This window comes from Spermophilus citellus (assembly GCF_964194105.1).
Source record: "Spermophilus citellus genome assembly, chromosome: 9".
Lineage (NCBI taxonomy): Eukaryota > Metazoa > Chordata > Mammalia > Rodentia > Sciuridae > Spermophilus > Spermophilus citellus.
The window spans coordinates 92707072-92732974 of NC_138191.1; the positions used below are offsets into that span (position 1 = coordinate 92707072).

General features: G+C 34.0%; 1 protein-coding gene across 2 annotated transcripts in view; it reads left to right on the top strand.

The window, feature by feature from the left end:
* Positions 1 to 2619: 2619 nt before the first annotated feature.
* The window catches only part of MYSM1 (Myb like, SWIRM and MPN domains 1), a 39035-nt gene continuing 15751 nt past the window's right edge, over positions 2620 to 25903 (top strand). The window contains exons 1-11 of one of the 2 annotated variants that reach the window (XM_081308917.1): positions 2620 to 2724; positions 6626 to 6701; positions 8392 to 8462; positions 12172 to 12249; positions 12338 to 12361; positions 13683 to 13761; positions 16567 to 16665; positions 18523 to 19277; positions 22582 to 22712; positions 23939 to 24042; positions 25296 to 25373. In XM_081308917.1, the coding sequence (XP_081165043.1) occupies positions 2654 to 2724; positions 6626 to 6701; positions 8392 to 8462; positions 12172 to 12249; positions 12338 to 12361; positions 13683 to 13761; positions 16567 to 16665; positions 18523 to 19277; positions 22582 to 22712; positions 23939 to 24042; positions 25296 to 25373 (1566 nt within the window). In that variant the 5' untranslated portion in view covers positions 2620 to 2653. The remainder of the gene's footprint in view (positions 2725 to 6625; positions 6702 to 8391; positions 8463 to 12171; positions 12250 to 12337; positions 12362 to 13682; positions 13762 to 16566; positions 16666 to 18522; positions 19278 to 22581; positions 22713 to 23938; positions 24043 to 25295; positions 25374 to 25903) is intronic. The other variant, XM_081308916.1, reaches the window with a different exon arrangement.

Sequence of the window (25903 nt, forward strand, 5' to 3'; positions counted from 1 at the left end):
CTGATCTCCATTCTTCCATGTAGATCCATATTTCCATCTTACGTAATTTCCTTCTGCCTGATTAGATGTCCTCTAATATTTCTTGTTCTTTCAGATTTTGTATATCATATAAAAGTCTTTAGGTTGCCCTTATCTCCTGAAAAGTATTTTTACTAGGCATAGAATTTTAAGTTAGGTGATTTAGTTGCTTTTAGGTTTTCTTGCTTTCGTTGTTCTCAACAAGAAATCTGATGTCATTCTTTGTCCCTACGTAGGTAACATGCCTTTTTTTATTTCCCTTTGGCAAAATTTCCTCTTTATTATTGGCTTTGAGTAATTTGATCATAATGGATCCTAGTATAATTTTTATTTATTTTCTTCTGCTTGGAGTTTCTTCAGTTTCTAGGATCTATGAGATTATAGTTTTCTTCTAATTTGTACATTCTTTTCAGGCATTATTTTTTCAGATATTTTCTATGATCCCTTACCCCTGCTTTTTAGAGACTCCTATTGCATACATACTGAGATGCTTGAAGTTCCCTTATGGATTCTCTGTTCATTTTTAATTTTTTTTTATTTTTCTGTGTGTTCCTTTTTTTTTTTTTGGTCTCTTTTTGTTATGTATCCAAGTTTGCTGATCCTTTCTTCATCAATGTCTAACATGTCATCAATCTTGATAGTGTATTTTTCATCTCACACATTGTAGTTTTCATCCCCAGAAGTTGAATTTTATCCTTTTTGTATTTTCCGTGTCTCTATTAACTTATTGAACTTACACGATACAGTTGTGAAGAATGTTTTAATGTTCTGGTGTGGTGAGTGTAACAGCCATGTCAGTACTGGATGGATTTCAATTGATATTTTTTCCTAACTAAGGATTCCATTGAGGGAGGCATTGAGATGACTTGGAGTGTATCTGAATTCTATGCCCAGCTTTCCTTCCTTCCATCTATATTTCAAAGCCTACCATTGGAGGGTCCTAGATAGCAAAACCTTCAGGAGACACTGTTCACACAGTATCGTGTATCATGCTCTAGGATACAACTAATTTGTTGTATCTAATTTGATACAACAAATTTCCAGTGTTGCCAGGGTCCTCATCCAGACCTGGTATATAAATGTCAGTGAAAGGCACATCCCTCCTCCTCCTCCTCCTCCTCCTCCCCCTCCTCCCCCTCCTCCTCCCCCTCCTTCTCTTCCTTCCACCAGGGATTCAACCTAGGGGCACTGAACCACTGAGCAACATCATTTACAGTCTTTTTGAATATTTTATTTAGAGACGGAGGGTCTTGCTAAGTTGCTGAGGCTGGATTTGAACTTGCAATCCTTCCCAAGCTGCTGCGATTACAGGCATGCAGCACTGCACCCAGCTCTATTCTACATTTTTTTTTTACTATCTTGTCCATGTACAACAAATCCTAAATCTGCTCTAAATTAAATTCAACAGACACTTTAAAATACCTACTCTGTGCAGACATGGTGTTATCATGGGAGCTGGTCACTGGATAAGACCCTTGATAACAGAAGAGCACCCTCAGGTGGCCTGAGAATGGGCCCTCACAGTGTTCAGTTTTTGAGCACTGGGTTCTCATCTTTAAAAATCTTTCTCTCCATCTTCTTTCCATTACATTCATGGTTCAGCCCATCTTATGCTCTGAGAACAAACAAAAATGAGATGAGACAAATTAAGAATGATGTGGGAAATAAGCTCATTTTTCTGACTCATTCACTTCTTCAACATTTATTGAGCACTACTACACTCCTGATACCATGCTGAATGTTGGTAGTTTAAGGACTATCAGACAGTTTTTATCCTTCAAGTATTCATAACCGGGCGGGTGGGGGAGGATGAAGACAAATGAGTCAATGGGAATCCTTGGTGAAGTAAGTAAAGGAATGTGTAAGGGCAATGTCTAAGTTCTTGAAAAGCCATCAATTTTTGGCAGAAATGGTGTTTATCCTCAAGAGCTTCTAACAATGGTGATTTATATGCAGTGAACACTTAGGGAAGAGTCAAAAAGGTCTGAATTCCTTGGGCTGTCCTTGGGCAATCATGTTAATTTTCTGAGCTTCAGTTTTTCATCTGTGAAGTGTAACTGATGATATGGCCTTGCTTGCCTTACTGGGTTATTATAAGGATTAACAGTCATGAGAGTGATTTTTAAATTGTAAAGATCGCCATAAAAAACACAACCATAAGTTATATTAATATATTTTTGTTGCATTTTGAAATGTAAGTCTTTCTGCACTTCACACAAGTCAAGTTTTCCAGAAAGAGAGCGACACAGAGATATTTAACCAGCCCAAAATTGTCCTTCACCTTTGCCTCCTGAGGAGTTCACAAAGTAGGTCCGATTTGACTTTTTCATCTGACTAGAAAGATACTTGCTGGTATCCCAACTGCACACATGAGAGAAGTGAGGCGTCAAAGAATCTGTCCTGGAACACAAGCCCCTAGAAGTCCTGCCTGGGTGACTTTCCTAGATCTCTTTACACGTCAAAACATTTAAAACCAAGACCCCGCCTTTGGAGACCCAGTTCCTCTCATAATCCCGCCTCCCTAGCTCGGGGCGAGGTTTCAACTCCGCCCCGTGACGCAACGACTTCGGCCCCGCCCCCTGCGCGCCACCTCTCGCGGTATCTCTCGGGAAGACTGACGGGGTCAGGTGCCATCATGGCTGCGGAAGAGGCAGATGTGGATATCGAAGGGGATGTGGTGTCTGCGGTGGCAGCGGCACCGCCAGGGTGAGGCGCAGAGACGGGGTCTCCCCGGGATGGGGGCGGGCACAGATGCTAGGGGAGGACCGTGGATCCTTGGCTGCGGGTCCTGCAAGGGACAGGGAAACCGAAGATGGTGTGTTGGGTCAGAGTCTCCTCTGGTCCCGGAAGTCGAAGCGCGGGTTCCGCCCGCTAGCTTGCCCTGAGCCCAGCAGAATGGTACTTGAGCTCAGGTACTCAAGTGTCCGCATGGCTCTTTAGCTTTTTTACAGAGATGCTGTGAGGGAGCAGTTTTCTCTTAGCTTATTGCACTTGCTTCCACAATTCGGATGCCTTCTTGCATTCCCTTTGCCTCAGAATCTGCCCGTCAGTAACTAGAATGAGGGCACCTAGTAGACCGGACCTGAGCTCAGGGACTCATCTTCCATCGCTTGCTATCCGTGTGACCTTGGACGAGTCGTTCGTTCCTTTTCCTACATAGGGGTAGTTGCGAAAAACTTCCTAAGAGGCAGCATGAGTTAAAGGAAAGGGGTCAGATTTTAGAGTTCTGGACAGTTCTGGACTTTCCTTCTGCTTTTGCTGGTTCTACCAGTAACTAGCCTTGTGACCTTGGGCAAGACGCTTAACTTGTCTGAGCCTCAGACTGCTTATGTGTAAGTTGGGGGTCATGATGTGAAGATCAAATGAGTCCTCATCTTCGGGGATGGTTTCCTTTAGTACCTATTCCTGCAGATCAGGATGCTATGGTTTGAAACAACTTCCTTTGCGCCTTTGCTTTCAAAGTAAGAAATGTGCCTCCTTTCAGTAATGGCCCAAGACACCATCTTCGGTTTCCCTGTCCCTTTCAAGTCTATACAAAATAGGAATCAGATCTATGTTCTAATTGCATCGAGTTACGTTACATAGGCCATTTTTGACATGTGAAGTGGCAATTTCATGTGATTCCTCTTGATATCAGGGCTCAGAAGGAGAAAAGTACCCACCTTGACCATGAGGCACTAAGATAGGGAGTTTCAAGTGTGAATTCTAAAGAACTATAAAAATGTGAGGAATATGGATCTTTATGCAGAGCATTGGGAAGCTATACAGATAAGTAGGAAGTCTCATAACAATTGTTCATATTTGTGTAGGCTTTAAATTTTAAGTATTTTTGAATGCTTGGTTTAATTTATGTTTCATAATAAGTCAATGAAGTAAGTGGACAGGGATACTTAATCTGCGGTCCATAAAGAAATTAGTTTGCCTTGGAAGATCATCTGAGGATTTTGGCTCTATGCCTCTTTCATGGTTTTATCTTAATTTTTCTGATTATGTTTAATTTTTCTCCCTTTTCTCATTTTCTTCCTTCCTGTTTTTTCAGCCTTAGGTGTAGTGGTGGCTCTTCAATCTGTTTCATACAAGCAGAACTACAAAGATTATTGGCTCCTGATGGTCAGATTCATTGCTTTATGTGATTCCAAGGAGACTTATTGACATTATGTTCTTGTAAATGGGGCTACAGTCATCTGGAATTTAGTATAACTGGTGCCCCCCGAAGTGTGTAATTACAGCTGATAATAGCATTTGTGGAACTCTTGAAGATAAATTTAAAGCATACTGCTTTTAACCATTTTCTGAGTGCTAGGTACCAAAATTAAAAGATGGCATTTTAGTTTTCCTTCTGTTTTTATCGTTGTTTCTTGTCTTCCTTTTCTTCTGCTTGCTCTTTAAATGACAATATTAAAAAGGGATTAGTCATAGGTCTTCTGCTTCTTCATAGTTACTGGTGATACCATCTCTCAAAACGTAATTTTTGTTAGATGCTCCATATGAAATTTTACCAGTATTCTTCCATGAAAGTTCCCTAAGTTGAACCTAATACACGCTAATATCTCCCAAATCTGTCACTAAGCCAAATCTTTCTCCTGAGCTTCAGAGTAATTTACTCAACTCTCTGAATCTGTCAGCACTTGGATGTCCCACAAGTACTTAAATCTCAACTTAGAAACTTTCACCACCAGACCTGCCTCTCTGATGTTCCCTAGTTTACTAAGTGGCACTGGCAGCCATCCATCCGGTCATATAAGACACAGATCTAAAACTTCATCCCTTTTTCTTAACTCTTTCTACTTTCCCATTCTATTAGTTGTTAAGGAACTGTTCATTCTGTTTACATATCCTTTCAAATGTATTTACTTCTGGTCACACTGTTTGTTCCTTAGGTATAAGTTGCTGCCACCTTTTTTTTTTTGGTATTTTTATAATCATTTCTTTACTGGTCTTTGTCTCCTTGACCCCCTTTATTCTTTACTAAAGATAGTCTTTCTTACCAAATGTGAATATTATTCCCTTCAGTCTCCAATTGGTTTTGTGATAAATCTTCAATTCCCTACTAGAGACCTGTGTGATTTGTGACCCACCTACTTTGTTCATTCAATCAAGTGTGAATTGAGCACCATGTACACGCCAGGCCTAGGTATATAGCTATTGTAAAAACCAAGTACCTCCTCATACAGAACTAATATTCCTGTTGGATAAGATAGACAGTAAATGTTTTATAGTGACAGATGGAAAAAAGTGAAGAAAAGATGAAAGATGAATAGCTTGTCGGCTTTATCTCTTATACTTAGGCAGGAAAACTGTAAGGTCTGAAACTATGAGATCTCAAACTAAGTATGAATACAGTGGAAAGACTAAGTTTGGAAAAGGAAGAAACAATAGAATTGTCAGGCAGACTGAATAAGGATTGTGAAGAAAGAACGGCAGATTCAGACTTTTGGTTTGGATAACTAGGGAGGTGATGGTGCAATTAACTGGGATAAAAAACCATGGAAGGGTAACAGATTTGGAAGAAAACGTGATTTTTAGACTTACACATGTTGATTTGTGGTATGTATGGAGATTTGGGCAGTGTTCATATGCATACACCAGAGTGTAGATATTGCTAATCCTTCCTTTTAGAGAGTAGTATGTGAAGAGATTTGTGCAGTGAACTTGAAATGATAATAGTCCCAACTCCCACACACTTGGTAGACCTAGTTATTTGAGCAAAGATTTCCTTTTGCTGATACAAGAGACAGAATCCTTTATTTAGCCTCTTCCAGATCAGAGTTGGTCCTTGAATTTAAACCTGGGGAAAAGTTTGGCCAGGGAAAAGTCATTACTAGAAAACTTGTAACTTCAAGTGTACAAAAGCAAAATATTAAATTTAATTATATCACAGTTTGTGGTGTGAAAACTTAACGAGCCAGCCTTTTTACTTATGTAGTGTACTTTGTAACTTGTTAGTACAATGAAAGGAGTGAGAAAATTAATAAAGTTTGATTCCCTGATGGACATAGAAGTCCTCCAAATAACCCAAATTAATTTTTAAAAATTATATGAGTAGAACTAGGTGTGGTGGTACACTACTGTAATCCCATCGACTTTGTACTCTGAGGCAGGAGGATCGAAAGTTTGAGGCCAGCATCAGCAATTTAGTGAGACTCTGTCTTAGAAAATAAAAAGGACTGGGCATGTAGCTCATGGTGAGGTATCCCTTGATACAATCCCCATTACAAAAAAGAAAAGTGTATGGGATGTCATTAAAACTTCATTTAGTAATTTCTATTTTGATTTTTCCATCTAGTTTTTTTTTTTCTTCATTTTGAGGTTGATGCTATAGATGGAAGTTTTTTATGGTTTAGATATAGTTAAAAGGTTTAATTACAAAGTTGAGTTCTTTTACACATATGAGTCAAAACTGAAGTGGTACTTCAAGGCCACAGAATATATTGTGGTTGTTGCCTGGCAGTATTTTTTTCCTTATAGGCCAAGGAGGTACAGTAGGCATTTTTGCTATATTAAATCTTTTTAAGGGGAGAAAGAAACCTACACCAGAGTCCCTGAGTATGAGCTATAGCCATTAACCAATACTTATCTCTTATAGCCATTTTCTTAATTATTACAGAAATGATGAAAATAAAGCATCACTTTTACAAGATCACTATCTGGACTCATCATGGAGAAATGAGAATGGCCTTATTGTAAGTATTGTATGAAACTGTTATCATTGCCCAGAGTGCCTCTTTCTTATTTTTAACAGAGGGCTAGTTTTCAGAAATAACATAGATAATACATAAGAACTTTTTTCTTACTTTCATAATGGAAGAAACCTCATTTTTCTTTCAATTTTGAAAAATGTCCTATTAAGAAACAACTTTGGAGCCAGTTGGATTTAGGTACAAATTCTTGACTCTGCCACTTCTCGGGTTTGTGAACTTTTGTTTCTTCAAGTAAACAGTGGGGATTAACCCTACTTTCATTTCTTTATTTATCAGTTATTTATTGAATATCTACTATATGCCAGACACTAGGCCAGGTTTGGGAATACAGCTATAATCAAGACAGATGTGGTCCTACTTTCAAAGAGTTTGTATTCATTCAGTAGGAGAGAGAGGTGATAAGTAGGCAAATCATTTATAGATTATGAAGGAAATAAAGTGCTGATGAGAATACCAGGGTGGGGAGCCTCCTTGAGATAAATTGTCAATGAGGGAAAATGGGGAGGTGATATTTTAAGCTGAAAATTAATAGGAAGAATGGGGAGATATGTGAAGAATTGAGACAAGAATCCTAGGTAAAAGGAATAACAATTGCAAAAGCTCTGGTTGAAGGAAGGAGCCCTATACCATGTCTAGAATATAGTGGGAAAGAGAGGTGTGAAAGCAGGTAAGAACTCTTGTCATTTAGGGCTTGTGAGTTAAATTATGCTAAAGGGCTTACATTTTATTTTAAGAGAACTGAATCATCATTGAAACACTTTACATAGATTTTATACAGATGTGTAAGTTCATTTTGATACAGTTAATTTAGGGTATAGATTCTATTCAAATGTGTAAGTTCATTTTGATACAATTAATTTGGGATGCTAGGGTAAAGATTAGATTGGAGGGGAAGCAAGAGTGGAATCAAAGGGACCAGTTAGGAAACATTTGAAGTAATCTAAGTAAGATTTATGATGGTAGCTTGTGCCTAGTGGTAGCAAAAGAGAGAGACATTAACAGATTTGAATTATATTTTGGAGGTAGAGCTGGTTGGCAGGTTGAATATGGAGATTGGGGAAAAGAAAGAATCCACAATAATTACTGGGTTTTTAGATGGAGGAACTTAGTGACTAGTAATGTCTTTTACGATGTTGGAAAGGCAACAGAAGAAGCAGTTGGAGATATGTAATGGTAAGTTTCATTTTGAATATGTTAAATTTGAAAAGCCAATTATATCCAAGATGAAATCTTGAGTGAACAGTTGGATGTAAGCTTGGAGAACATATATGAGCTGATAATTTATAACTTTGGAGTTGAAAATATGCATGATCATCCACAGAGAGATTGTGGCTGAGGGAAAAAAAGAATTGTAAGTTTTGGAAATTTGTTGAGTGTCTAGTAAGATATCTGATGCCTAATAACTCTTCATACATAATAGCCATTATTATCTCATTGTGGGGAGGAACATGAGCCTTGGAATTTGACAGTGCTGGTTTAAGGACTCTTTCTTCCACCTAAAATGCTGCAGTGCTATCGGTGAGCATGAAGTTTTATCTCATAGTTTTTGTGAGAATCAAAGATGTCTGTAATTATAATATTATATATTTTTGTTTACTAAAACATGAAAAATATTTCCAAAACATAATAAAAATATGTGTTCTTACTCCTTTTTTTTTTTTTTTTTAAATAGCCTTGGACTCTTGATAGCACCATCAGTGAAGAGAACAGAGCTGTCATTGAGAAAATGTTGTTGGAAGAAGAGTATCCTTTAGTGATTATAGGGGCATTTATGGTTTTGGTTTTAAAAAATCAATGTAAAAATGATGAGAGAGGCTACTCTAGTTCCTAGATGGGTATTACTTGGTTACAGACAGCTATCATGTAATACAATATTTTCTATCTATGAGAAAGCATTTGTTTTATTCTTCAAGTTCTGTTTTATTGCTTAGTCTGAGATCCAACTTAATATTTTTTAGAATTTTTTTGTCAGCCAACACTTCGTGATATGTGAGTACTGAATTAATTGAAACTATAGAATATTTAAGTCAGTCAGAACCTTAAAGCCAATTTCCATTTTCAGAGTTAAAACTTAAAAGAGGTTCATTTTTCTAAGGATTCAAAATTATAATATGTAAAAGTTCTTTTCACTTTTTACTCTATAATTTACAGGTGTTTTGTGGGAAGAATCTTAAGTACAAAACATAAAGCAAATACTGTAGAATGAATATTTTATCCCCAAAATTGTGGCTACTTATCTATGTTTCAGCCTCAACCACTAGTCTCTTGTCCTCATTTTTAAAAAATTTTAATTTGTTATATATGACAGCAGAATGCATTACAATTCATATTACACATAAAGAGCACAATTTTTCATATCTCTGCTTGTATGCAAAGTATAGTTACACCATTCATGTCTTCATACATGTACTTAGGGTAATGATGTCCACCTCATTCCACCTTCTTTCCTATCCCCTACCTCCTCCCTTCTCTTCCCTCCGCTTTGTCCTAATCCTCCCATGCCCACCTCCCAACCACATTATGAAACAGCATCCTTAAATCAGAGAAAATATTCGGCTTTTGATTTTTTTGGATAGATTAACTTCACTTAGCATTATATTCTCCAACTCTATCCATTTACTATAAATGCCATGATTTTATTCTCTTTTAATGATGAATAATATTTCATTGTGTATATACGTCACATTTTCTTTATCCATTCACTTACTGAAGAGCATTTAGATTGGTCCCACAGTTTAGCTATTGTGAATTGTGCTGCAATAATCATTGATGTGGCTGTGTCCCTACAGTATGCTGTTTTTAAGTCCTTTGGGTATAGACTGAAGAGTGAGATAGCTGGGTCAAATGGTAGTTCCATTCCCAGTTTTCCAAGGTTTCTCCATACTGTTGTCCATATTGGCTGCACCAATTTGCAGTCCCACCAGCAATGTATGAGTGTGCCTTTCCCCCCCACATTCTCAACAACACTTAATGGTTGTTTGTATTTTTAATAGCTGCCATTCTGACTGGAGTGAGATGAAATCTTAGAGTAGTTTTGTTCTGCATTTCTCTAATTGTTAGAGATGTTGAACATTTTTTTTTATATTTGTTGATTAATTTTATATCTTCTGAGAAGTGTCTGTTCAGTTCCTTAGCCCATTTATTGATTGGGGTTTTTCTTTTTCTTTTTTTTTTTTTTGGTGTTGAGATTTTTGTGTTTTTTATATATCCTAGAGATTAGTGCTCTATCTGATGTGCATGTGGTAAAGAATTGTTCCCAAATGTAGGCACTCTGTTTGCCTCACTGATTGTTTCTTTGCTGAGAAGAACCTTTTAATTTGAATCCATACCATTTATGGATTCTTCATTTTAATTCTTATGCTATTGGAGTCTTATTGTCTGAGCCTAATCCATCATGATGGAGATTTGGGCCTACCTTTTCTTCTAATAGATGCAGTGTCTCTAGTTTAATTCCTAGGTCTTTGATTCACTTTAAGTTGAGTTTTGTGCATGGTGAGAGATAGGGGTTTAATTTCATTTTGTTGCATATGGATTTCCAGTTTTCCCAGCACCATTTGTTGAAGAGGCTACCTTTTCTCCAATGAACGTTTTTGCACCTTTGTCTGATATAAGATAACGGTAATTATATGGGTTAGTCTCTGTGTCCTCTATTCTGTACCATTGGTCTACAAGTCTGTTTTGGTGCTAATACCATGCTGTTTTTGTTATTGTTGCTCTGTAGTATAGGTTAAGGTCTGGTATAGTGATGCCACCTGCTTCACTCTTCTTGTTAAGGATTGCTTTAGCTTTTCTGAGTCTCTTATTTTTCCAGATGAACTTCATGACTATTTTTCCTATTTCTATGAAGAATGACATTGGGATTTTTGATTTAATTGCATTAAATATGTATAGTGCTTTTGGTAGTATGGTCAGTTTGACAGTATTAATTTTTCCTATTCAAGAGCAAGAGAAAATCTTTCCATCTTATAAGGTCTTTTTAATTTCTTTCTTTAGCATTCTGTAGTTTTCATTGTAGAGTTCTTTCATTAAGTTGACTCTCGTGTGTGTGTGTGTGTGTGTGTGTGTGTGTGTGTGTATTTTTTTTTTTTTTTTTTTTTGAGGCTATTGTAAATGGGGTAGTTTTCCTCATTTCCCTTTCAGAGGATTTGTCACTGATACACAGAAATGCCTTTGATTTATTGTCCTCATTTTTTTTTTGTGTGTGTGATATTGGTTATTTAACTTCTTTGAGACTCAGTTTTCTTACATGTTAAATAGAAAGGTTGAACAAAATGATTTCTGATATGACTTATAAAGATTATTAATAGTCTAATAAATTATGGTTTATTTTTAATTCATCCCAATTGTTGCTGTGTTGATTTTAATTATCAAAGGTTAGCTTCTTGTAGACTTTCTTATTTTCTAACATTTCCCAAACATTGCAGTTATAGCCTAAATAATTGCTATTCAATGAGAGGCACATATAATTTAATATTTCCTAGTTATTTAAAACTAAAACAGATAAAATTATTTTGATAATATATCATTTATATATATAATTCTAATAATATATCATTTAAAATATTTTTTGTAAACATTATTAATGAAATGTTTTATATTCTTTGTTTCATACTCAATCTTTGGAACCCTGTGTTTTCTATCCTTAGAAAACATTTCAGTTCGTGCCAGTTATGGAGTTTAAGTGCTCAAGAGTCGCATACGGCTAGTAGCCACTATATTAAACAATAGAATTCTAGGTTAATGAACCCTGAAGTAGTTACTTAAGAAATGGTAACAGAAATTATAATGAGAGGAGAATTATATGTAAGCATTTAGAAGACAGGGATAATGTCTGCTTATATTTTTTGTCCTCAACTCATAGTACCTAACATAATACCTGGTGTAGTGTATAGTCAATAAATATTTGTTAAGTAAATAATAGTTTGGATTAATGACAGTATTGCAATAGGCTAGTTTCAAGAACTTGAGAGAGGGAGATCCTTTGTAGATTTGATCTCAGTGTTCTTTTCATTAGGGTAGAGAGGAATGCTGAACTATTCTCTGTTATCTTTAGAAATATGGAAACAATATTCTCAAATTACCTTAGACAACCAATCTAATTCATCTATTATACTCCTCGTATATTTTAGAAAAAAAGTTTTAAACAGTAAGGCTATTTCTTCTCACTTCTAATAGAGAAGATAAGAGAAATTAGCATTTACGTAGCACATTTTGTGCAGGCATTGTGTGATATTACATATAATTTATACATGTAACAACACTGAGATATGATATTTTTACCATAATTTTTGTGGACCTAGAAGAGGCTTTCAGAATTGGTTTTGCCAATTTCAAGTTTTCCAAGTCAAACAAAGTATGACTTTCATGAGTCTATAAATGCCAATTTTATATGTCACACAAAAAGTTTTATGAGATTAATCTTATTTTAAAAGTGTCCTTAATAATCATACAGGTATTATTTATCTAAAAAATCACTTCCAGGAAAATTCTGGCTTGATAAAAAGGAAGATAATAAAAAACAAATGAACAGGTAAAATCAATTTAAACTGTTAAACATATAAATGCATTTTTAGAAATTTCTTCTCAAGCTTCCTTATTTTTTTTTTCATGTGGTGCAGTCTGCAGAAAACAGCAAAAATCATGTATGTACTTCTGTTTTATATTTTTAAAACCTTTCTGATCATTTAAAATTATGGAATATTTTTCAAAAATTATAGTTATCTTGAGGAAAAGCCCTCTTGATTAAAAAACAAAATAAATATAAAAACAGAGTTTCTAGTACAGATGTAAGAATGCCATAAGTATGTTAATATTTATTAGCTAGAATTTCTTTTGTGACCCATAGAGGCAATTCATCAAATTATGGGAAAGATAGAAATTTTAAGAAACCTATTACCTAATACATTGTATATTAACTTGAATTCTATTGCTGTGTTAACTAATTTTCAGCAGAAATCTAATTTGGATTTATGGCTTTCAAGCATTATCTAGAAATTTTATCTTACAAATATCTTTTCCCAGTAATTGGAAAATATTGATTTAGCATTTATAAACTTGTAAGTAAAAAAATTACTTAGCATTATAAACTTGTAAGTATATAGTTGGTTAAAATATGGATTGATTATTAGGCCCAGTAGCACAGGCCTGTAATCCTACACAACTTCGGAGGCTGAGGTAGGAGGAGTGAAAGTTCAAGGCCAGTCTCAGCAATTTGGTGAGACCCTCAGCTTAGTGAGACCCTATCTCAAAATTTAAACAAACAAACAAAATAAATAAATAAAGGACTCGTAATGCAGCTCAGTGGTAAAGTACCCCTGTATTCAATCCCCAGTATAAAAAAAAATGGATTTATATAATTTACATAGTGGTAATTGTGCAAGAACTTGTCCACTGAGCAGCCTTTGATGTTTGTATTTTGTGGAGTGAACAATAACAATGAAATTAATACAAAGATCAATGACTTGAGTGAATTAGCTTCATCAGTATTTTATTTTTAATTTACTAAAATGATTTAAAAGCAGTAAGTGTAATGCCATGGTTTTGCAACATCTTTTCTGGCTCAGTATTTATATGGATTTACCCAGTAATTAAATCAGAGATATTTCTGGAATCATTGTAAATTCTTAGATACCTTTAGGATTGGGGAATGTATTAACACTTGCTGCTTTGTATTCATTCCAAGAGGGCTGTTTTGTTGGTTATTACATTGACTTCCTTTGATGTCTTTAGTTTTATCCTCACTCAAACCCGGGGATTATATCTTTCGGGGTTTGTATCATCCATAGTAGAGATACATGACAGGGTAAATCTCTCCCCCTAGGTAGAGGCTGTAGCCTTCTTTTTTTGTTTTATTTTTTAATTCTTTGATTCATTTTAGCCCATGGCTATCTATAATCTTTAGCTGCATACATAAGGAATGTTCCATTTCAGAAATTTTTTTGCAATTCCTCTTTTTCCCCTCAGGGTACACTCTCCTACAAAACCAGCCAGTTACTCAGTAAAGTGGACCATAGAAGAAAAAGAGCTGTTTGAACAAGGGCTGGTAAATAGAGCAATTTTTAATTTATAGTAAAAATGATTCTAAAAGCAAATACTGATAGAGTTATAAGATTAATTCGTAGAGACCAGAGCCTTTTAATTAAATTTATTTAACAACTTGAGTTTTTCTGTAGTTAGAGTAATGGTATTTATAGTGTAGTACAAGAGAATTCCTTTTAACTAAGGTACTAAAATAGATTTGAATCAGTATTTTGATATAAACTTTTTTTGGGGTATTAGTAAAATCCAAGAAATTGTGCTGTTATCTGTATACATGACACCAACTCTCTGGATTAAAAGGTAAAATATTTAGTTGTCTAAAACTTTGTGTTAAGCTGGGTGATCAGCTGAGTTGTTCTTTAAAAAACTGTTTGGCATTATGTACACAGGCAAATGTTTTACACATAGATATGAAGACCAGAATAATTTCATACAAAATAAATTCATACAAAACATTCTTTTGTATGAATGTTTCACTGAAATCTATTTAAAAATGCACAGATTATATAATGGGGAAAAGATATATGCTCATTTCTGAAAATATTCCTTAATATGAAGAAATTTTTAACAAAAATGTTCAGGAAATTTGTCTTTAACAATAGTAGATTATATATTTTCTTTTAAGATACTTGTTACTCTGTATTTTATAAATTACTTTAGAAATTATATATATATATATATATATAATATGTGTAATTATTTAAGATTTGTAAATGCAATTTGAAATATTTACATTTCTATAGATGATGAGAAATAAAATGTTTTTGCTTTTCTAGTTAAAACCATGATATCTATAAATTCTGTGAATACTAAACAATATTGAGGGGTTTTTCCCCTGTACTGGTGATTTTTTTCCTATATTGGTATTTCAGTCTGTTGCATCATAGTCTAATTTTAATTAACCAGTAATTTATTTTAGACTGCTGACAGCTTTTATGTTTTGTCCCTTATAAAGATCAGATATACATATGTGTGAAATGCTTTGTTTTCAACCATTTTTTGGTTGTTAATTGTTGACATTGTTGGTAGTTATGGGACTGCATTTGTGCTCAAAAGTCAAAAGTAATCTAGTTATAGGGTGTTAAGTCTCCCTCTCACTTCTGAAGTAATCAGTGTCGTCATCTTTGTATATCCTTCCTAAGATATTTTGTCCATTTATAAGCAAATATGTATTTACTTATATAGAGATATGTAGGAATCTACCTATCTACATTAAGAGATATTTGAATTAGAATGCTTTCATAAACAAAAAACAGAGTTTGCATATATACTGAATTCTCTCAGGCATATGAGAAGGGAATTATGTGATACTGAACAACTAAGGAAGGTTTTTTTCTTATTTTCCTTTGGCAGTGGACTGTCCCTTTATTTTGAAATTGGTGCATGTTTTCCTTGCTACTCTCGTTAGTATCTTTTCTCCAGTGTTCTTGTTGTCCAAATTTCTGATGTCCCCAGTGATATACTTTTATCTAGATATCTAGATCTACTATTCTGTGCTATCAAGTTATTTAACTGCTTTTACTACCCACTCACACAAAAAAAGAGAACTAATTCTTCAGTAAGTTAGTCTCACCCTATGTGCTGATCTCTTTTTCTTTTATTGTACTGGGGATTGAACCCAGGGGCACTTTACCACCTTAGCCCTTTTTAGGTTTTTATTTTAAGACAGGATCTCACTTGGTTGCTTAGGGCCTTGCTAAATTGTAAAGGCTGACCTAGAACTTGTGATCCTCCTGCTTCATCCTGAGTTGCCGTGATTACAGGCTTATTCCAGTGCTCCTTGTTAAGTGCTGATCTTCAGTAATTAATTCATACTTACTAACAATTTTCTTAGAAGTACTTTCAGTTTTAAGAAATTGTCCATGTCAGATTTTCTAATAAATATCAGAAATAAGTGTATAAGTTAAAGTTTGTCATTCAGGTCAGATCTTTGAAGATGATTTGTTATTGTTTGTTATTGATAAGACGTGACTGTTTGACCTGTGGATCTGCCTCTAGGGTCTACCTCCCTGAGTTTTGGGTGTTTTTTTTTTTTTTTTCTCTTGTTTGTTTCTTCTTATAAGAATTCTAAAAAATTGAAATGGTTGAGCTACTTTGAGAAGTAGAAAGTATTCTGTGTGGTGATATTATAAAGAGGATTTACATATTAAATGAGAATTATACTTGATACCTAAAAATCCCTTTTGTATAAAATTGTATGTGTTCCTTTCTATACTTCAAAACATGGGAGCTCCCTCCGCTTCCCAGTTTTTTCTTCCCACAGCTTCAGTGTTAGCAGGTGCACAGCCTTGACACTAAGAGGGAGGCATTAGATACAGGTCTACTTCATTCGTGATTCAAACTTGTAAGTCATTGCACTGATACTTGTATAGAGTAAAAGTGTCTGTGTGGGGCACAATGGATGTTCTGAAAATTTTGTGATTAGTGCAAAACATGTTCAGTTGATCCTGTAAATGTCCAATGTTCACCTACCTCCTTTTTGAGCACTTGCTTATTTTTAAAAGATATCTTAGATTTTGGAACATCATAATGTGCAGTTTGAATGTATACAGTTAGGTAACACAATTGATGAATCTTCATATATATTATTATTTTCTGTGATTTTTAAAGTCATTTTGGATTGTTTTCAGAAGTCCAGGTTCAAGGGAGAGCTTTTTGATTTGAAAGAGCATAGTCTATAGGGAGGATTTCATTGTTTGGTTTAGTCTATAGATAAAGATAGTTTTAATTGTTTTTCAAATTTGCCATTGCTTAAAATATTAATAAGTAAGCTAATCAAAAGCAATTTTTTTCCATTTTGATAACGCAGGCTAAATTTGGTCGAAGGTGGACCAAAATTGCAAAGCTGATTGGAAGTCGCAGTGTTTTACAAGTGAAGAGTTATGCCAGACAATACTTTAAAAATAAGGTAAGCAGAACAAAATTAGTAACCAGAAATATATAATGTAAGTATTAGTGTCTTATTGTTTAAAGTTTTATATTAAAAGTATTTTAACTTCATAAAACACTATGCATGTTTGACTTTAAACATGTTAGAGCATATCTTTAGTTTTTTAACTGTTGCTATTAAATAGTATTTATATACTATACTACCTAATTTTCTATAGTTTAAGGGTAAATATTAACTACCCCAAAACATTCTAGAAGGCAAGGATTATTCCTAAGAGAAAAGTTTAGAGGTCTTCTGTTCCTCTAAACAATATCTCTTCTTTTTTAAGTATTTGCATTGTAAAGACTTGTATCTATTATTACAGCTTAGGGGACATAAATGCTAACATGATTCTGGAATCTATTTAATAGTAACGAGGTTTTTATAAATTTTGTGGAGAACTTTCTGAAAACTTTAATAAATAATATTCAGAAAGACATAGTTATATAATTCCTTAATCTTTCAAGTAATTTGTGCTATATTCAGCTGTGTAATGTTGATATTTAGAACTTTTTAACATTTTGCTGGAGCTCTAAATATGCAAGTATATAAAATTTGGAAATGTCCTGAGTGAAATTTGGTGTTTTAATGTAACTAATGTGTTTGAACTTGTATACAATATTTGTCTTGTTGTTAGCTGGAAATAGGTGGTAAGTAATGGAAGGTATTCATTGTATAGTAATTAGCTGCTACCTCTTTCAACCTAACAAAAGCAGCTTGAAGTAGTTTATCAAGGTTGAGGTAATAAGGAACAGAATAACAGCTTCACCTGATTATTCTTATACCATGCTTTTTACACTGTGGTATATGTTGGAGTATCAGTTGTACTTATAAATGTGGGGTGGAAGGATACACTTATATTATAACAGACATTAGAATTTTATGAACTCTAATGCAAAATTTCATCCAGAATTTTGAGATTAAAAACAGGAGGCTGAAGGCTGGGAATCTAGCTCATTCAGTAAAGTTCTTCCTAGCATGCATGAGGCCCCATGTTTGATTCCCAGAATTGCAAAACAAACAGAAAACCTTAAAATGTAGTAGGCTGCAAATAAATAAGAAGATTTGTAATGGTGTTTGAGGCTACATATCCAAATCTCCTCCTCCCCCTGCTACCCTTTTGTTCTTTACATGATCCTGGGATTCTTTTGTGACAATGGAGCGATTATCTCTTACTTAGAGCTATCATATCTCTTGGATGTGTCAGTCATTTACAGGATTTTCCAAAAATATTATATATAAAAATTTTCATTTTAATTCATATTTACTCATTGACTTTCATCTTTTTCTTACATTATCAGGTATTATCAGGTGTGGAAGATAATACCATGGCTTAACATTATAAACTCTGTAATATTGAAGCTGCATTAAGTTAACCTGCAAAAAAATAGTTTCTATAGTTAAATGAAAGATGGATTGAACTTACTGAATGTAAATATGTGACATAAATTCCCAAGTAAAGGATTATTTTAGCATCATAAGAAATGATCAGCTGTGGTTGTCAGACATTTTGAAAAATAGACTTTTATAAATATTTTTAATACCTTAACTTGAAAGTTGTTGGTTTAGTCTCTGGTTAGTTCAAGCCTATTTTAAACTTACTACTGAAAAGAAATACATGGTAGTTCTATATAGATCATTATTATTTTAAAAGTACCAAATCATGAGTCATATATGGGAATTTAAAATGTTGATCTTTACATTTAAAAAGCAATTTTAAACACATTAAGGAGAAGCACAGTGAAGGTCTAATGTACCATTATATCTTATTTATTGTCAGTTGATTAAATTTTAAAACCTTAATATTATGGGTGTCTTATTCTGATTTTTAATAAGGTAAAATGGAGTCCAGAGAAAGAAACACCAAATCAGAAGAGCAGCAGTGATCATCAGGTTAAAAATGAAGATAAGGGGACAAAGGCATGGACACCATCATGTTTAAGGGGACGTGCTGATCCCAACCTGAATGCTGTAAAAATTGAAAAGTTGTCTGATGATGAAGAAGTAGACATCACAGATGAGGTGGATGAGTGGGCTTCTCAGACATCACATAAGAATTGTAGCAGTGGTCTCTTGTTAGACATTCCTAATAGTAAAACACATGAATCCAGTCAAGAAATCAGAAGCCAGGAAATTCTCTTTTGCAGATCTTCCAGGGAATATCTTCAGAACATAAAACAAGATGAGATGAAAACACTTTCAAGCTCAGAAATTACATCATGGACCAAAAAACAGAGTAACAATGAAAATGACTCAGCTGAAATAAATGATCAGAAATGCAATAAACTGATTAAAAATGGTGACAAGCAAGGTGGAAATGGAATAGATGACTCCAGGCAGTGTCCTTCTCCAGAGCCTTGTGAAATTCAGAAAGATTTTGGTGATAATGAAATGCTTTTTCATTCTTCCTGCCAAATGGTGGAGGAAAGCCATGAGGAAGAAGAGCTTAAGCCACCAGAACAAGAAGTAGAAATAGATAGAAATATTATTCAGGAAGAAGAAAAACAAGCAATTCCTGAGTTTTTTGAGGGACGCCAAGCTAAAACACCAGAACGCTATTTGAAAATTAGAAATTACATTTTGGATCAATGGTAAGAATTACATTTTGGATGCTGCTTTGAAAACCTGATATTCTGTGGAGTATTTTAACTAGACCTATGTAGAATTTAAAATTTTGCTAGTGATCCAAAGAGCTTTCACATGTATTATCATTTTAGGAGGAAAGATTAAACATTTCTTATAGTGATCTTTTTTTAAAAGCATTGCTAAACACTGTAACCTGTGGCTCTCATAATCCATCTGTTCTTCAGAGTGTTGGAGCCTGGAAAGAAAGGGTCTGATGATTCCTTTAAGAAGCAACTTCTTGGGACAATGTTGGGAAGATGTACACAGAGAATTTCTTTTCAGAAATTTTATGTACCTTATGTATAAAGAAGGAAAACTTAGGTGACAGAGGAATACACTGTCGTTAAATGTAGCTAGATTGCATAAATAGTTTTCCTAAATAGCTGTCTTAAATGTTTTCAGCTTGAACTTGTTGCATAATAAGGTATTTCTTAGCATCTACTTTCATCAGGATACAGGAATTTTCTAATGTATGGAGTTACCTTCTAAATTGTCAGTATATTTTAATTAATGTGGAATAGGAAACAAGACAAAATACTTTTTATCTTATTAGCCTAAATACTCAAAAATATTTTGAATTTTTGTTTGTAGCTTATCAGTTAAGTCATCACTAAATATTCAATTTGCTGTTATTGTTTCAAGAATATTGAATTGTATATGGCCAACTTTACAGAGTGCTCCCAGGTGATGGGCCCTTGGGTGAGGATTCAGCAGTGTCCCTTGTTTTTCTCTTCCACTTTATCAGGTCTTTCTATCCTGTTTCAGTAACTTTCTGCTATATCCTGGGGATGTTATCAAAGGAAACAAATAATTTGTTGAATCAGATATCTTCATTTTATACAGACAGTATTACCTTATTTGGCTTGCAAAGACAGCCATATTCCAACAGGATGATTTGTTCTTGTTCTTGCCTCATGATCATTTCAATTGGTTAAAGTGCTAAAAGTACGACTTCTGGCTAATGTTGCTATCATAGTAAAGAATACTGAGGAGGAACAACTCCTAGCATTTACATGGTGTTTTGCAGTTTACAGAAAGCTTTCCTTTATTTCATTTGACTTGTCACAGTAATACTGTGAAACAGACAGATGGTATAATCTTACTTGATAAAGAATAATTCTGAGATCAGGTGACCATTAGAGGCCTGTCTTTGATTATACAACCAGCCAGTGACTATGAAAGATGTTAGTCCAAGTCTTTTTGTTATTCTACATTACCTAATTGACACTATTTTTTAAAAGTATATTTACTTATTTGATGATTTATTTATTTATTTCCTTCCTTCCTTCCTTCCTTTCCTTCCTTCCTCTCTTCCCTCCCTCCCTCCCCAGGGCCTTACGAGTGCTAGGCAAGCACTCTACCAACTGAGCTACATTCCCAGCCCTTGTTGATTTATTTTTTGTAGTGCTAGGGATTGTGCCCCAAAGCTTTGTACATGCCAAGCAAACTTTCTATCACTGAGCTACATTTCTGCCCTTACGTTTTAAAAGACCAATGGAATGAGATTTCTATTGGTCTTTACTTTTATTTTTGGAAATAAGAGGATGGGTAGCCAAAATTGAAGGACTTCAGAACAATAACTACTTCTGAAATGTCTGTATGAGCCAGGCCTGGTGGCACATCCCTGTAATCCCAGTGGCTCAGGCGGCTGAGGCAGGATAATTGCAAGTTCAAAGCCAGCCTCAGCAACAGCGATGCTCTGTCTCCAAATAAAATACAAAATAAGGCTGGGCATGTGGCTCAGTAGCTGGGTGTCTCTCCCTGAGTTCATTCCCCTGTACCAAAAAAAAAAAAAAAAAAAAAAAGTTTATAAGAAGATCATCAATGTATACTTAATATTTGTTTAATCAAATTGTTGCTTTGCATTTTGGATTCCATATGAGGCAGAATAATTTACATAGATATATAAATGATATGGCAGTAGTTTACTAGTCATTTGTCTTAGTTCTTGGAACCAATTTGGTTTTGCTGTTTAAATATGATAATTTAACAGAACAGTGTGAAAGCAAAAAGGAATGTTTTCAAAACTGAAATTTTGGTTAGGGACTGGAGATGGTACTAAAAAATAAAAAAAGAAGAAAGGAAGACTTAAAGTTTTCAAAATAAAAAGAAGTCTGCCAAATTTGTTTTTAGATAAATCCTTTCCATGAAAGTAGATGTAACTGACTCCCTGGTTAGAGGAATGTTTTTATTAAAACAATAATCTATACAGTTAACTGAATTTCTACCAAATGTCAGGCATTATATTTAAGCTATCCGCAGTCCTCTTGACAATTTTGTCCTCGTTTTGCAGATGAGAAAAGTTAGGTTCACAGAGGATAAGGAACTTGTTCTAGATCACACTAGGTGAAGATGATTTCAGAGTCTGGAGTCTTGACTCACTCACTGTTCCTACAGTTCCAACTCAGGGCCTTGACCACTCTGTCTTAGATCTTGCTTTCCTCCAGATCTTGGAGAGTCTTGCTTTCTCATCTCAATTCAGGTCTGCGCAGGAAAATGAGAGGCTTCTGACCACCCAAATATATCTTCTTATTCTTCATTCTTTTATCTTGTGTTTTATTTACTTTATAGAGCTTATTCAAATAAATACACATTTAAAATCTATGAAGTTCGGGAAAGGGAGTTTGGAGTTTTGGGAGTGTCTTGATTTTTTGGAATCCCCTATAATATCTATTTCTGTTTCCACTGAGAGTAAGAACTTAATGTTTATTAGATTCATTATTAAAATAAATATAAAAATGTAAATATTTGTAAGATAGCTAATAGTTAAGAGACATCTAACCTAAGTAATATGTTTAAAAATTGGAAAAAGTGTAGGGGAAGATAGAACTCAGGGGTAGAATGTTTGCCTATCCTGTGTGGAGGCCTTCGGTTCATTCTCTGGCACTAAAAAAAAAAAATTGAAAAGTTTAATGCTAAATCTTTTTAATATATTGTCAAAGTGCTCTTTTTTTCAAAGATTTATACTTGAATTTGGATCAATACATAAATAACCTTCTAACTTAAACTGGGATAACTGGAATATTGACTTTTTTATTGGTAAAAGAATAGTACTTGTAAACACAGTATAGATACCTGTAAGTTATTGCATCACTTAAAGATGTTTAAAGATTTTAGAAAAAAGTACACTTGGGTTATGTATTATATTTGCTATACACTTTATACAGTGAGATGGGTAAAATTTTAAAATATTTCATATAAGTTTTCCCCAGAAATCTTTTTTTATGTTTTTATTTATCCAAAATAATTGTACTTCCATCTCTTAATTAGGGAGATATGCAAACCGAAATACTTAAATAAGACCTCAGTACGTCCTGGCCTGAAGAACTGTGGGGATGTTAATTGTATTGGACGGATTCATACATACCTCGAGTTGATAGGAGCAATCAATTTTGGATGTGGTAAAAATAAAAACCCAACAACATCTTTTACTCAATATTTTGTATCCTTATAGCACCCATTAATTTCTATTATGATTAGAATTTAAGTAAATTTAAGTATATAGAATTCAAGGAGGTAACCATTATGGAATAAATGTATAATTACGATTTTGCTGTAAATCAAATTTTTGTTGATTAAACTGTGTTTCTTTTTGATCTACAATGAAAACTGAAGGTATAGTTTTTAAAGGAAAAATAATCTAATAGAAATAGTATAGTTCTTTGTCAGGCAAAAGTAAATTATTTTATGAAAACTCTATTAATGGCCCATTAAATTTATGCATACAGATTGAGGCCAACATGGTGCTTAAAAAGTTAAAGACACTGGAGCATTTCCATGCAAATATTCCAAAATCTAAAAAAAATATGAAATCTGAAGTACTTCTGGCTTTGAGCATTTAGGGTAAGGGTTACTCTACCATTTACTGTATATATGATAGAAATGCTATGTAGTAATGATTAAATAAAGGAAATAATTTAAGAGCCTCCACACTTAAATGTATCAAAAGTACCAAAATATTTTAATGGAAGAAAGTTCTTTCACCCATTTTTCCCCATATTTAAATTTGAGGAATAGGCATATTTCAAAATGAATTCCATCCTTTCATTGAATTGACATGACAAAAACTTTTTGAAGAAAGCTAATAGCCATAGTTGCATAGTCATAAGGTAACTAGGATCTTAGAGCCCATGGTTTATTTAAGAGGAGTACATTTTGTTTCTTTTCTGTGAAAGTGAAACAACTAACTAGAAAACTCATAGCACCTTTATTTTATTTTATGTGCACAGAGAATTTACAGTCTGCTTTGGAGCCTCTTTTTCATTTCAGTGGCCTGGTTTGCCCAAAGCCCTATATTTATAAATTAGCTTTTCAGGAAAATTAAAACATTTTAGCTTCCTTAGCTACAAAAGAAAAATGATCTGTATTTGACTGCCAAAGTGAGCAAAGGGAGCTCAGTAGTCAAAAATTAAATAAATTACTGATTTCCTATATCCGTTTTACTGAAATTTCCTTTTAATAATAGCATTACTTTTATCTGGGATCTATTAACATTAGTACATTAAATGTATGATTATGGAATAAGAATCATTGGTGCTCAGCTAAAGTCTTTGTAAATGTGTCTTCCTCTTTAACAAGTGAACTTCACAAAATAATAGATTGTTTTATCTTTCCTGAACTCCAATAGAACAGGCTGTATATAATAGACCACAACCAGTTGATAAAGTTCGAATCAGAGACAGAAAAGATGCAGTAGAAGCATACCAGCTTGCCCAGCGTCTGCAGTCTATGGTAAACAGCCGTTTTTCTAAGTGATTCCTCTACATTGCTCCTTATCAGTTTAGTAAAGTATGCTTAATTCTCTTTATCTGCTTAACAAATGGCCATTTAGTGGAAGAAAATGTTTTCTATTACACTTCACCTTAGCCATTTACTTTTCTAGCTTCTGTTCAATTTCATACTGGTTTGTGAAGCAAAACCAACTATAAAATCCTCAAAATTCATTGACAAACATGCAAAGCCATAATGTTTTGTTAAAGTGGTTTTGGGTGTTTAGTTTTGATTTAGAAATGTATCTTTTAAAACTTTACAGTTCAGGGGGTTAATGATGAGGCTCAGTGGTAGACTTGCCTAGGTTAGGAGACTCTGGGCTCAATCCCTAGCACCACTGAAAACAAAAAACAAACAAAACTATACAGTTCAGGTCTATTTTTCTCTTTCATTTCTATTATTTTTGTGTCTTTAAAAATTGTCTCCATAAGAATCAGTTTTTTGGAGTAACATTTACCTTTAATTCTTAGAATCAGTGAATTTTGTATTTTAAAATTTAAAAGGTAATCTTGTTGTGCACGTAAGTTAAGTTGATTATAGGTAAAATGTATGGGGGAAACAAAAGTATTATCCAGTAGTTATTTTTCTCATTGTTGAGGCTGCAAACCACTTCTACCTAGGTTTACTCTATTAAGAAAGAATGTTTTTTCTTTCTGGAAATGATACAGGTCATACTGCCCTTTCATAGCTGATCCATCTTAAAGGTCTCAGTATTGAGGTTTGTAAAACTGAATATTAGTAATATCAACAAATTCTGCTTTTCACTACTTGTATTAACTTCATAGTCCCCTTTCTAAAGCTGACATATAAAGGGAAGCCATTTCCTTGGTGGTTCTTTCTGGTCTTAAAAATAATTTTGTCCTAGGTTTTTAGCTTCCAAATGATAAACAGAAGTGAAAATTAAATGCAAGTAAAGGACAGAAGATCACAAATTTTTTCCTTTTTAAACAATGTCTCTGCCTCATCGTCTGGCCTACTCTCCTCACCTGCTGCCAGTGCTTTCACCCATAGCTCACAATTACTGATGTATTTCTGAGTACTAACTGTTGAACATAAAATAATAAAGTTTAGTGAGTCGTTGATGATCAGAGATGATAATATTTAAATAAATAAATTAACTAAATTTTATATAGTTATTATTTTGGTTTTGTGTATTAATGTGCTATCATTTCTCCAAGTTAATCTTGTTACCTTTTGCTTTATTCTCATCATAGCGAACAAGGAGACGAAGGGTTCGAGATCCGTGGGGAAACTGGTGTGATGCAAAGGACTTAGAAGGACAAACATTTGAGGTAATTTTGACCTTTTACATGGCTTATCCATGAAAACTGTTTTCGTCAATATACATCTGTCTATCTTAATGTCATAATATTATAGTTGTTTCATGTGTTTACACATACACATCTTTAGTCCCATGTTAATTTGTTCGTTTAGACGTTTTAGTAAGCCACAAAATGGAAAGCTTTGTTTTTACAGTTAATTAGGAGTCTGACTTATTTTCAGCACTTCGGTTCTCTCCCTGTATATCTTATCTCTAGTTCAAGAATATATGCCCAGTAAAAGAGTTGGTATGCCTGTTTAATTTCATTAAATACTTATTGAATGATGTTTTCTAGACATTAGACATTGATACACAAATATTGAAATGTTTTTCTACTGATTCCTAAAAAGAAACACAAGCAGTAACTGTGTTTTTTGTTTGTGTATATACACATGCATACCCTGTTCTAAATATACAATTTGTTCTAAATAGCCAGTACAGTAGAATGTAAAGAATGCATATTGTGTTTTTAATGGCTTTGTTATCTTGAGCAACTACTTA